Below are 14,900 nucleotides of genomic sequence, written 5' to 3' on the forward strand. Positions count from 1 at the left end.
AGGGTAGACAGCCAGGTACGAGAAGTTACTCCTTTTCAATTAAGATAAGTGCCCCCTTCACCTTTGACGATTGCCCCTATTCAAATCTGAGGAATACTCGTTCTACTGTGACAAGTGCCCCTTCCCCCTCCTGATAATTGCTCTACTCCTTCTTATAAGTGCCCCTTCCCATTATCATAATAACCCCTTTTCATCTCTGATAACTGCCCCGTTTATTTTAATATGTGCCTCTTTTTCATTTTAAAAAGAGCTTCTTCCCCCTTCTCATTAAAGCCCCCTTTCACCTCCTATAAATGCCCTTATTAAAATCCGATCGATGCCCCTTTTCTTTCAACAAATGCGCATTTTCCTTTATTTTAAGTCCCGCTATTTCATTCTCATAAGTGTCCATCCCCCTCCCCCCCCCCCCAAAGATCGCTTGCTACGCTCGCTCGCATTTATAGATGATTAAGTTATGTTACTTATCAAAGGCCTTTTTAGTCTTCCGTTATGAGAATGTGCTTATAACCCCATCATGATTTCCCCCTCTTTATAAGATGTAATTTTTAGCACTGCGACCTCACAAATCTTTTTCCTCGCTCGCTCGCAAATAAATTGTTCAGACCATAACACCCAACTGCAAAGTATGATGCTTAAAAGTGACTCGGTAACATTTTTGAAGGTTGATGAAAAAAATGAGTGATTTTTTTTTTGTAAGAAATGTTACTTAATATATATTCCTTCTACTGTACAAACCCTCTAGCATGCAAAATACTCTGAACAAATTCTCAAACCACGAAGACATTTATGGTTTTCTTTTAAGGCGTCACTGTGCGACACCATTTAAATTTTTCCAACGGGTTTTCCATGAAAATAAGACATAAGACAGGCTTTAAAAGATCTTTCAACACTTAAAAGTGAAATGTCTGGAATGGTATATAGAGCTAATTCATTGCTTTATGACGATTTACATCACCTAAATTGGAATAAAATTGTAATAATAAAAAGGAGAATTAAGGAATCGATCAGATCATTTTTTTTTTACAAATTTGTATCATTAATAATGGTCTGTTTTCACTCAAACTTTCAGATTATCATTAATTGTACATCTAGCATTGAAGTCACTACCTTAGCACCATTTTCTCTCATCTTAACAATGTTACCAAGTCAAAAGCGATATCTTGTATGATGTATAAAGAGAAACAAATATTGAAATCACCCCTGATAATGTAATCACAATGTAGGGTATATACCAACGTCTAAAAAATTGTATATTTTCGCTTTAAAATTTCCCTTTATAGGTGCCCCTCTTTCCCAGAAATTGCCCTTTCTTGTTGGTACCCCCCCCCTCCTCGAGTCGTACGTTCTAGTCGTACGAAAACCATATAACTGGGTGGTGTTTGGTTTATTATGAGCGAGTCCTGATGGTTGTCATGATCTGTCATGTCAACTAACCTCTTCAAATTGTTTTCTTAACACGATATTACGCTCCGTTCAATATGCGATCGATGATTCTTCTTTTACGACAATTCTTTATACGAGATGCCAGGCGCGTACACAGGGGGGGGGGGGGGGGTTAAACCCCCCCTTTGGTAATTTTGTGTGTGTAAACCCCCCCCCCTAAATTTCTCTAACCCCCCCCCCCTTTTGGATTTTTTTTTTTTGGTCTCGAAATTTAACATTTTGCTCCGTTGGGGGGGGGGGGGGGGTAAGGTCAGCTTTTTTAGGTCAACCGTGGGGATTTTTTTTTTATTATTGTTTTTTTTTATTAAAAAAAATATTTAAAAAAAAAAAAAATCCCCACGGTTGACCTAAAAAAAGTGACCTCTTACCCCCCCCCCCCCGCTTATTTAGCGGCTGGCTGAGTCGTTGCGAAATTTTCGGCCCGATTTATAAATGTTAACCCCCCCCCCCCCCCCCCCCTTGAAAAAATCCTGCGTACGCGCCTGCGAGATGCTATACATTTCCGTAATTCAGAACATACTATGGTGCGTGTCTGTTTAGAAACCCAATGACAGACACGCACACCCACACACATGCGCACCCACACACATGCGCGCTCACTCACATACCCACATCGACATCAACTACACAATACTACTACTGCTATACACTATAATATGTAAAGGTGTCAAAGAGGTGTCGAAGTCGAGTGGTTTAAGCACTTGACTAGAAATGCAAATGTCATGGGTTCGATCGATCACCGACACGAGACTATGTCCTTTGAAAGACACCAAGCTACACTTGCCACTCCATACCCAGGAGAGAAATGGGGTAGGGTGACGAAATCCTTTGTGATAGAAAATTGCCATATGCCATCACGGTGACCATATGGTAGAAATAGTCCCACGTGAGTGGAGATGGTGCACACTGTGTGTGTGAATGAATCCTGAAGACCAGCGCTTTATAAATCCAAAAAAATGTAGCAATAGACACAAACAAAAACTAGATTTATTCTAAGGCATGGTAAACAAAGATTGTTTTGTTTTGTATTTGTCAAAATTTTGTAATTAAATTGCTTACATCAACAGTTACAACAGTTCCCGAAATTGCAAATTACATACATCACCGATTGAAGTCCTATCTCATGCCTCGGCGACGACCATGGATCCGACAGCAGCGCGCTGTCGATCTCGCCTGGCGCGGTTCCGTGTACCATGGAGAGATTCGGGTCGGAGTCCTGTCCCAGATTGAGTGAAATCTAAAATCAAATGAGTCCAACGTTTCCCACTATTATGCTGCCTTAGTTTCATGTAGTTTACAAAGCGTTGTTACAATACAATGTACAAATTATGCTATAAAATATTTACACTTTTCTATACATGCCTAAAGTTGAACCACAACAAATAAAGCCCTACTTAGTACATGTATGATATAATATTTATAATTAACTCGGGTTCCAATAGTTCACTGAATTTATCCTAAAGTTCCAACGCAACCTTTTACTTTCACTGGTTTAACAATAATTATAGACCTACAAGTTATTTATACATACCATTCATTGATGTAAGACAGCTAGGTGCCATGACACGTTTTATTCCCTATTTTGATAATTACGAAGTCAACTTACCAGTGATGCTCGCTCAAATTGCTTGACTTAGAGCAACAGTGCTCTGTCTGACACTAAATAACTGTCACCAATGCAGTGCATAATACAGGATATTGCAGCAACAACTCTGTAGTAGAACTGACTTTACTGCTGTTTCACAAAATAATTTGAAATGAAAACTGCTGTTACAAGTGCCTTGCCACAGGTAGATCCGACATATCTAGTGAGCGGTGTCGTGTACATCTCTCCCCAATACCATTTAGTTCCTACATGCTGAGTACAAGGCCCAAGAGTTCGGCCATAATTTGCATTTTTACAGCTGAAATATTTTGAGTATAAAAGCCCACCCTACGCCGACTAAATTTAGGAATGCATTTATCACAAACCTGTTCCTCGGCTGAATAAAATGAGGAATGCATATTCATTACACCATCCTGGCTGGCAATGGCATTGTTATTCATTTAGTCATTCGCTCACCAATAGGTTACAAAGAATAAACAAAACTAAATTAAACAAATTTCTAATGTATGATAAAGGTATTCTATTGTAGAATATGTGCAAAATGATTCTAACTATGATCATTGAAACATCATTGATTTATAATTTTTTTTTTTAAAGATGGCACAGGTGCCAATTACGCAGAAAGGGCACAAAATGTAACTACGTGTAAAATAAGGCTTTCAAATCTGATTATATTATCTTGGTTATCTATTTCATGATAAAAACATTTTTTGGGAGTGAAAAGACAAAGCGTAACAAGTGTCATAAAGAGCGAGTGACGCATTTGAATAACGCTTTGACGAAATCGATTGCAAAATAACGAAATTAATTCATGCAATTGTACATTGGCAGCCGAGGGTGACGAACTTAATGTGTCTTTGACGAAATCGGAAGTAGAATTATAAAAACGATTTGACAAAGTTCGAAGTGTTAAAATGTATGGGAAAACTTATAATTCATTGTGAATTATTGGTGGGCCTTGAAATAAATAGTCCAAAATAATGAAGAAGAAATGGATTGTTTTTGTCTTCTGTGTGGGAGTAGTATTCATCAGGAGGTCGCTACAATAAATGTATATATGTGACAGGGTAGTAATATTTTCCGGTAAGGGTTATAGTTTTCCGACAGTGATAAAGAACAAATTCCCAAGAAGCTAAAATAAAAAAATATTTCTGACCTAAAATACTACTAAGCGAACAGCGAATAATATATTTCAATTTGATTTATATAAATTGTCTAAAATACATACACGTAGATATATTATTATGTCCACTTTCATTCTTTTTACCATACTAAGAATAGAAGTGACATAAAACACATGGAACTCCTTTTGGTCATCATTAACAAATTATGTGTGCAAAGGTTGAATACAATGCACATAATTTAGCTTAGCTGGGTGAGAAACATCTATTCTTCGCACCTGAATCAATGGCGGATTTTTGTTTGCCAGGGGCAGGGAATCGTGAATAATGAGGTATTGCCATGCCTTTTTTTTTCATTGTTAGAGAACTTAGATATTCATTAGGGATTATCATCAGACCCGTAGCCAGAGTTTAATGTGTTTTTTTTTTTTGGGGGGGGGGGGGGGCTGCTTATCATCACCAGATGCCCCCGGACAGGCGCGTACGCAGGGGGGGGGGGGTTGAACCCCCCCTTTGGTATTTTTATATGTGTATTTTTTAGGAAAAAACCCCTAACCCCCCCCCCCCAAGCCAAGGCCCGATTTCAAAATGTTAACCCCCCCCCCCTTGAAAAAAATCCTGCGCCACTGCCCCCGGGCCCCTTTTTACAAAACCCTGATCCCGCGCATGCCTATCTGCCCGAATACAAGTGTAAGGTCCAAGTCAATATCCCATTATTTACGTTTCATCGGTGTCAATATCACGATGACGATCGGCATATCAGAGAGTGAGCTACTACCATTAAATAGTCATAGTCACAGTGAGAGACTGACTAGAGTGTACTTAAAGTTGGAATCCGGAAAACATGTCTACCGTGAAGCCACGTTTTACCTATTTCGCCGGCAGAGGACTGGGAGAAGTTACCCGCTTGGCTTTGAATGCTGCTAAAGTGGAAGTAAGTTCTATCTAACCTTGCATGTGGGGTAGGTAGCCTAATTCATTCACTCCCCCAATAAAAAAAATATATAATGCATGTGTGTATATTGTATGCAGTTTGCACTCTCTAGAACTATATATGGAGAACGAGCTCAGAGAATTAGAAAGAAAAGGAAAATAAGATATACATCTGAAATATTAAAAAAAAACATATTAGTGAAACGTGATTGTAGGCCTATAGGCTATAATCGTGCTGTTAATATGGGGACTATAATGATGACGACGATATGATGTTGATGATGATGATAATATTAACAAATAATAAAATTAAGAAGAATATTAATCATCAAGGTCATCATAAACTCCGTCACCGTTTTCATCATGGTCATCATAATTCGCATCATAATAATAAGAAGAAGAAAAAAATATGAATATTTATAGTAATAATAGTAGATACAGGTATATTGCGCTCATATCCAATCCAGGGAAGCGAGGCTGGAAAGAGGACCCAACAAAGTACTACCCTAGCTTTAGCCAATTAGCTACTCTACAGAGCTGAAACATTCAAAGAATTACTTACTATGCACATTTAGTACCCCTAGGCTGAGGGTGGCAAATGTCGATTAATGTTTTGTCAAAGGACATTGCATTGGTGTGCCCGCGGCGGGACCCCGGCCCCTCCACTCGGTGTTATTTAGGGTACGCATATGCTTGTTCTCTCCTTTTGAAAACACCCCCTAAGTCCGGTGTGTAAAGTCTTTTTTGTGTATGTACGAGCCGGACTTTGATGCGTGAAAAGTACCCCTTTATTACCGGACATTTTGGTAACACGCATGGTATCCCTCCGTTCACGGAGTGGGGGCCTGGGGGCGCGGGGGGGGGGGGGGGGGGGTGGGACTCGAAAATCGTGCAAGAAACATGTTACATGTAAACGCTTTTGTTAACATTTGGTGTCTAGAATACAATACTCTACAAGTATTCGACTTTATGACATGAGAAAAGTTCTTTCCGTTGAAGTGTTTTGCGTGTGTGGATTTGTGACCCCGGCAGATGTATGGCAATCATAAAAATTGCCCACAGTATTTGTTGTAGGGTTTTTTAGGCAACAAAGCTGAAATTGTTCGGAGACCACATGGGATCACACATCCACTAAAAACGTCAACGGAAAAAAACTTTTCTAGGTTTGCTTTTCTAATTTATTGAAAAGTCATAATCAATATGACTTTGGAATTGATTTCTGATGAAGAGTAACTTATTTTCTGTATAATGATATCTAATGATAAGGTGTTTATCTCGAATAGCGAATGAAAACTCAAAGGTTACTAAACCCAAATGGACTAAAAAGCCTCATATACAGTGCGTATCACAAAAAGTGTACCCAACTTTGGTGGCTTCTAATTGAAAAGTCATAGCCAATATGACTTTGGAATTGATTTATAATGAAGAGTAGCTTATTTTCTGTCTAATGATACCTAATGATAAGGTGTTTATCTCGAATAGCGAATGAAAACTCAAAGGCTACTAAACCCAAATGCAAGAAAGAAAACATAGGATGATAAATATCAAAGAAATTGACAGCACACTTTCATGAAAAAGATAACATCCCAAACAAACTTTATCCGTTTTTATCACTCAATGAAAAGGTTACCTTAAACAAGGGATGCGAATGGAGTCAAGATTGTAATCATCATAACGAAAAAATATAACTTTTGCTTGTAATAAGCATTCCTTGAGTTTGAGTTGATATTAACACCTTTTTTATGAACTGCAAATTAGTCGATGTAAACGGAGCAATAGTTTTGGAATGTGATAACACACACACACACATAATGGTTTTAGATCCACATTCATTGCTTCAGCCCAAACTTAGTTTGGAATAAGAGGATTTTGACAATACTTTTTGAAAAGCCTGCTGTTCAGTCATCCTTGGCAGCAAGCACAATTATGAAGAAGATATCATTGGACAGGGTATTAGTTCTTCTTTACAATAAAATATGATTCAAGGGCACACAGGTTATAACTTATTAATTAGAAGCTACAACAGTTGGGTACAATTTTGTATACGCACTGTATATATAGAGAGAGAGCTTGAAGAAACACGTAAACGTTAATCAAGCTTATACCGTGTGAGTCAAAAAAAGTTTACACCTAGAAAATTGTTAATTATTAAAAAAATCATCTATGAACAGTAAATTGTTATACATCTTATGAAAGAGTGTTTTATCCCAATTCATTTGGTATCATTTTTGTGTGGTATTTGTTCACGCTTGGATGACCAGGAGGCATTGTTTGCGAGAGTGCAAACATCGCCAAAGTGATGCTTACAGCGTGTTGTTCGGATTAACGAAGTGAGAGAATGAATTGAATGTATCAAATGAATTGCATTGCATATGCTTTTTGCACAAGCAAAGTCACACACGCACACGCACACACACGCGCGCACAAATGTTCATTAATATTTGATATTCGATATTTGATATGTGTGGCATGATTCATTTTGTTAGGGATGTTATTTGGATCTACAAAAACCGATTTAATACCCAAATCCCAATTGTTTGATTTAAACATCACATAAACAACTTTGGCACAAGTCGAATTTTGCACCCTCGCAAAAAATGCCTCCTGTTCATCCAAGCGTGAACACATACCCCACAAACATGATACCAAATGATTTGGGATAAAGCACTCTTTCATAAGATGTATAATAATTTACTGAATATAGATGATTCTTAAAATAATTAGCAATTTTCTAGGTGTAAACTTTTTTGACTCACACTGTATAGGCTTATTAATGAAGAAATAAGCGTCTAATCCATTGTGTTTGTTTGTTTGTTAACAGTATGATGACATTTACCTCCAATCCAGAGAAGAATTCTTACAGTTGATCACAGGTAAGAAGCCTGACATTTTTATTTCGTTTGATCACGCGTGAATTCTATCTGTTATTTGTTTTTGTCTTTTTGTTTTGTTGTATTTTTCCGCACTCTACATTTATTTACAAGACTGTCTCATACAATCAATAATTTAAAGCAAATAATCACCTTTTGGTTCAATGCTGCATCGTTATGATTTTTGTTCCCTTCACTTTCTTTGCAGATGATAAACTTTTGTTCAAGCAAGTTCCTCTGCTGGAGGTAGATGGCCAGAATCTAACAGGGAGTGAGCCCGTTCTTCGCTATGTCTGCAACAAATACAACTTCCAAGCAAAATCTGATGAGGACCAAGTCAAGTGAGCATGACAACAAAATTGTATTTAAAGATATAATAAAGTTGAGTTCTGGTCATGCGATTGCATTGTGAAAGATACGGTGTGGAATCGATCAGAAAAGGTTGATCATGTAGCATGTAAGTATTGGTGTGTACTGCAAGGTTCTGGAGTCATCTAACTGATAAGAAAATTTGGCCCAGTATTGGTAAAGTTATCAGCACTGTACACAGAAAGATGTTACATGCCATATTTCGAAAATTAAGGCATTTGAAGAGCCATGCTTTTCAGTGAACATTTTTTATATCTGATGTTCTTCCACACTTGCATAATAACAATGATATCGCTCACGAAATATTTTTCACCTCTTCCCAAAACTCAATCTTATCTTTAAAGGCACACTGCCATACTTGTAGCTACTTGCTCCCTCTATATAGAAAACTTCCCCAATCGGTGCCTGTTGGTCCCCCTTGATCCTCTTTTTCTTATGTTAAATGAGAGCTGAGTTAATGAGATAGCCACCTGTCACAGTGACCTCGATGGCTCTCTGTGTGGTCTAATCCCTTCTGGCCCAGTAGTGGTGACGGTCTTTAAGTATTACAAGGACAAAAATCTTGTCTCCAGCCCTGCATTCAATCCTTTCAAACCATGACCCGGCATCGTTTCTTTTAATACATCCTTTCGCATGAGCCCGGACATATGAATTGCAATCAATGGCGTATCTAGGTATCCCCCCCATCCCAAACTTATCTTCATAACCATAGTTGTGCAAGCGACCGGCCGAATAAAGACACCTTTACTGTGATAAATAACAAATGACATATAATATTTTCTTCGTCATCAAACTACACGCTGCCGAATATGACGATTTTCAGGAATCCCGTTACCAAGTATAATTTTGTTTTTAGATTTTGTGAGCGATCGAAAATGAAAACTTTGATTTCTTTATTTCCATCTTCAAATTTCATTAGCTTAGATAAAGTATATTTGGGCACATTGCTGCCCGAATACAATGATATTCAGGCACCTAAATATTATGAGGATACTTTGACACGCCGCTACTCAAATATGAGGTGATATGGTTGTTCGAATATTGGACTTCTAAAATCCTCCGTGAGCCCTATAGCCACTCCCCTTCCACAGCTCGTACCCCTATGACTGCAACATAACATTGGAGTTGCGAATTATGACCATAATCGGCTTTCTATTCCATTCTACTTCAAATTAATGGAGCGCAACACTAACGAACTCTCTGGAGAAATATAGCAAAAGAATGTAGCAAAGTATACAGAAAGCTGAGATCTCTTTCAAATGCTGAACTTTCTTAAATGTTACATTTGTCTAACCCTTTAAAAACGCTATTCATGAGCTAGAATTCATATTGCGACGCGAAATTACGAGATCCAGAATCAACATTAGCGAGAGAGCCAAGCGACCGATCTTTAGAAAATGTTCACATCTTTAACCCTCAAAATCTGGATTTTATAATTAAACTTACCCCTGTATTGGCATGATTGGGGCGAATAATCTTTCTAACTTTTCTGCCCTTTCTCTTTCTCTCTTTTGCGTCAATTTTTTTCTCCCACTCTCTTCTGCGTTTTGTAGGGCCCCCTTCAAGGGCCGCCCGGGGGGCAGATGACCTCCTGTCCCTCATCCCTAAGATACGCCACTATGTAGACAATTCTATCCAGTTCTTGTTGTAACCTCGACACAGTAAACTAATATTGAAACTGTCCTAATTAGCAGATATGATTGTTTTGAAACCAGGGCTCCTACTTATTTGTGTTTTATTGAAAAGCTGATGTAGGCCTATGTATTGTATTCAAACGTAACAGACATAAGATAGTTCAGATGTTTTTGAAGGTTAGAATGTTTGAAGTTTTGTTTTAAACACCCTTCCAATAATTAAGACTGGTTTAGTTTTTGAAGAAAAAAATAGTGCTCTGGTCAGGGCCTTAGGGGAATATTATGCTTATATTTCAGAGCGTATCTGGTATGCTAAGCATATCAGTGTGAAGAAGGAGATTATGGAAGTTTGTTGTTTGGTAGTTTGAACGTAAGTTTTATATTATGTTTTTAAGAAACGGACAGTTTGTATGAGATCAGGGACCCGTTTCACATAGCCTTCTTTCAATGACAAATGACAAAAAATCAAATCTGCTGATAACCAATCAAAAGCAAGGATTTCAGTAGCTTATAACAAAAACTGTCATTTGTCACTGATGACAAGTTTTGTGAAACGCCCCCCAGGAGTGGAAGTTTTCTGTCATTTTGAGAACCAAATTTTGCATCAGTGATATTCTGTTTCATTAAATTGAGTTTCCCGCAGAGAGAATTCGATTGGTTTCATTAAAAAAGGAAGAGGGTCAAATGAAGAACCAAAAGCAATATGTTTTTCATTTACTAATGATAACTATGTTTTTTGAGATCTCCTTACACAGAATATTGGAAAGGGTTTTTCACGATGAATGTTGTTTGGAGACATCAATATTCATAAAATGTATGTTTCTATCACCAGGAAATAAAGAATTTTCTGTCTACATGAACCGTTCCTGGTTGCTTATTAATGCATTTGCCCACTGGTAACATAATACTTTCAAAAGTTGATATCCCTCACCATTGGATTTTTTTGGGGGTAATGTCTAAATTTCGTTTAAAAATAGATGATATCAGTCTGGTAGGCCTACACTGCAGGCGAGAGTCAGGACTAACATTTAGCATGTTATTAATTTTATTACCACTCTTATATTCTCTGAAATAATATCTTTATTGAGGGTGACTTGAAAAAGTTAAGAAGTTGGAAGGGAGGGGGTGCAACCTGCCACACGCTTCTACCTCTTGGTTGCTTTGATCCATTGCCGAAAATATTTTGGCACCTATCATCCCCCCAACCACGGATACCAATCGACTCCCCTGTTTCCAAGCATTGAATTTTGATAACCTTGTCGAATCAAAGTTTCAACTTTGCAATAATGAAAATAAAGTTAGTTTTTAAAATCAATGAATATCTACTTTAATTATTGAAAGATTTGAATAAACAATTAATATTTTTTCTTGTTTCATGCAGTGGATGTATACTATGGATTTTGTTAATATTCTTTTTTGTCTTTCTTTCTTTCTTTTAAGAGTTATCAACACAAATGAAAGCTCTGCTTTTTAGTGGATTTCTCATTCCCTTTTAAAATCGACATGATTTATGACAACATTATGCATAAATTAAATCTTTTCACTTTCATAAATCATTGAGGTGTCGTGATATAGTGGTTCATTTATTTGACTCGCATTCCAAGTGTTGAGGGTTCGAATTATACCCGGCACATGTACTTTGGCAAATTATTAACCCACAGATTGATAAAAATAATTAATAGTATAATTGTTGTCTTTAATGTTATTATCATTATTGTTATCATTACTATGGAGATATTATCATTATTATTATAATTATCATTATAATCTTTACCATTGATATCATAATCATTATAATCATTGTTATTATTATCATCCTTATCATTATTTTCTAATCATTATCATTATTATTATAGTGTTATTATTATTATAAGTTTTTAATTTTTAATAATAATTTTTTAACCTTTCCAGACTTGAGATGTTATGCATGGGGGCGAGGGATATGCTAAAATCAGGACTCTCCGGCGCCCAGTTCCAGAAAACACGCGAGGAACAAGAAGCGATGCTACAAGGTGCTGTCAAACAATCCAAGAATAGATACTTTCCAGTCTTCGAAAAGGTAAATGGATCATGTGCATAGTGAAATCAAAAGCAGTATCATCTCGAACAACTAGGAGCACAGATAAGATGTTAGTTACGATGTCACATGCTCATACGACTTTTTACCAGAAGTCATTTCTAGTCACAGACCCATCAAACTGGAATAAATTACACGAACGCATTTGATTTATAGAAATATGAAACCATTTAAACGATAAATGGCAAAAGACATCCACGTTGTAATATGATTATGGTATAATATAACTCTTCTTTCTCTCCTCTTTGTATATATTTTATTATATCTTCATCTTGTTTTCTCTTGTTTGTTTGTTGTTGCTGTTGTTGATCTTTTTTTATTTGTTACTGTTTGCTTCAATTTGGATATATGGCATTTACATATTTGTATCATATTACTCATTTTGTTATTCTCTATGTTCAAATCCGTTTATTTCTAACCTGGTTTGCAATTCTTTTTTGTTTTGTTAAAGTCATATTTTGTAATTTTCTATATCTTATTTATACTTTGATTTGTTGAAATGTATATACTTGTTTTCGTTATGAACGGCCCCAACGAAAACCAGTATTTATTTGCTGATTAGGTTACCCTTCTTTTTAAAGATGTGTAACAAATAAATTTAAACAAATTACATACACGGGATTAGTAATCATTTTACAAAGAAGGTCTAGGTCTTGTCTCGTAAAAAGTTGAGACTGATTTAAATCGATAGCAACTTCATACTACAAACGAAAAATACGAATAGATCATATGGGGCCCTGGCTCTATTATAAATTTATATTAAGGTATACGTACATCGGGGAATTCCTTGCATAATAGGCCCAACAATTCCGAAACTTTCTTTGGAAATGACTGGCGAAGGTTATAACACATTATTACCTTTACCTTATATTAATACGGGATCTACTGGAAATGCAGTAATTCCTGCAGTCTGGTTTCCAGGTCAATGGTAAAAAATATCTAGATTTGTGGAAAGTTACGGTCGTGAAGTATTTTATGTGGGGGTGCTCTTTACATGTTTTAAAAACACAGTTTCAGAGTTTCATACAGCATTGTTGCAAACACAGTTCTTTCCGTTGTGTAGTTGGATAGCTACATACCGTAGTTTTGAAGCACTACTGATATTCTAGTAGTGATCTTTGTATAAATTTAAATGATACGAGTTATCCGACAAAAAGAAATATCTGGTGCTTCGATGGTTGCACTTCAGCGATAAGATTTGGAGATCGGTCTTCTTCTGTTCTTTTTTCCCTCGTTTTTGAGGGTATTGTTCCCTGAAGGCTAATAATACCTAAGGTTGACAATTCTGGAAATTAAAAAGGGTTTTGTAATATTCCCAAGATGAAATAGAACCCCGCCTCGTGTTCGGAATTACGAACCTCAGGAATAATGAGCCCCGAATAATTATGAATCTTAGGAAAGACAAATATTCCCTGCGTTTTATTTCGGTACCTCTGTGGTACACTTGTTAAGGTTTACTCATCAAATTTTTATCTTCATCAAGTTGAACTTGTACACCAACAAAATAACAAAAGCAAACTTTGATGATCATGAACAGCACTTTTCCCCTTTTTGTTTTCTTCATCCAGGTCTTGGGTGAGAGTAAGTCTGGATTCCTAGTAGGAGATTCCCTTACCATGGCTGACTTTATGTTCTTTGATGGTCTCAGCTACGTGAACGAGATCCCTAAAATCAAACCGTTGCTAGATGACTTCCCGAACCTCAAGGTATGTGATTGGGCAGGCGTACGAACTCGAAGTGGGCGAGGGGGTTTTGAAGGACCCCCTCCCGATTATTTAAAATAATGATAAAATATAATATTCGTTCAATCATCACCTCATATTCGGGCAGCGAGGAATGTCATTTGGTCGGGAATTAGGGGTCATTAGAAGCTTGCGTAACACCCTCTCATTCAACATTTCTGATGGTAAATTGGGAATGAACTATTAAAGGCTATCCCCTCTCCCTCCTAACCTTGCTTGTTTACCTGTTGAAATGCCCCTGATAAAAAATGGAGATTTTTAGTCAGACAGATTCTGGGCCTCGTTTCATAAAACAGGCTTTCAACAACTGCCAATTAAAGATCACTGGAAATCTGGTTTGATATAGCAAATCAAATATGATTGCAGGGCCTTATCAGAGAAAACTGATGAGGCTACCCCGAGTAAACAAGACATATTATTATTATAAATGCCCAGGTTTCAGTAGCTTGTATCAGTTATTGTAAATTGTTATTAATAACAAGCTTCATGAAAGAGGACCCTGTCGGTTTGTTTGTTTGATCACACAGGCATATATCGAACACTTTTCCAACCAACCGGGGCTTAAGGAGTACCTTTCTAGCCCCCGACGTCATCCACCTCCCGATGACGAGTTAGTACGGGTGGTCAAAATAGTGCTGGACTGGTGATCGTCATGGTGGTCGACAACTACTTGGTAGTTAATTTTTGTTCTCCATTTGGCACCAAACTCATGTTGGTTTAAGGTTTCCTTGATTTTTGATTGTTTGTTTTATTTGTGATTAAAGAGGGTTTTTTAAGCATTCAGGCCTTCGCATACTTTATACTTCCATGTTATACATGTACATGATTTTGCTGAAGGGACAAATTTTCCTCTGGATAGAAAAGTAAGCCCAGATACCATAATTATGTGCAATTAAACTAAGTTCAATTACATATATTTTGCATGTTTTATAGGTATTTTGTAATCAAATGCTTTGAAAAGGTGAACTGTCTAGGGATTTTCATCACTTCCTTGGATATCGTACAAGATTTTTCAAAATAATGTTTAAAACATAAATTCGATCAAAGAAAAATACAATCACGTTCCATTTTAAAAATCAAATATTGTTATGATTTCTAATCGATT

General features: G+C 36.9%; 1 protein-coding gene across 1 annotated transcript; it reads left to right on the top strand.

Annotated features, from left to right (window-relative positions):
* Nucleotides 1-4,941: 4,941 nt before the first annotated feature.
* Nucleotides 4,942-14,587, top strand: LOC581044 (glutathione S-transferase alpha-4). The gene is made up of 6 exons (XM_030995460.1): nucleotides 4,942-5,104; nucleotides 7,925-7,976; nucleotides 8,182-8,314; nucleotides 11,888-12,035; nucleotides 13,622-13,759; nucleotides 14,323-14,587. The coding sequence occupies exons 1-6, from the start codon at nucleotides 5,015-5,017 to the stop codon at nucleotides 14,440-14,442; spliced, it is 681 nt and encodes a 226-aa protein (XP_030851320.1). The 5' UTR covers nucleotides 4,942-5,014; the 3' UTR covers nucleotides 14,443-14,587.
* Nucleotides 14,588-14,900: the final 313 nt, after the last annotated feature.

Source organism: Strongylocentrotus purpuratus, unplaced genomic scaffold (genome assembly GCF_000002235.5).
Source record: "Strongylocentrotus purpuratus isolate Spur 01 unplaced genomic scaffold, Spur_5.0 spur5_scaffold_21, whole genome shotgun sequence".
Classification (NCBI taxonomy): Eukaryota; Metazoa; Echinodermata; class Echinoidea; order Camarodonta; family Strongylocentrotidae; genus Strongylocentrotus; species Strongylocentrotus purpuratus.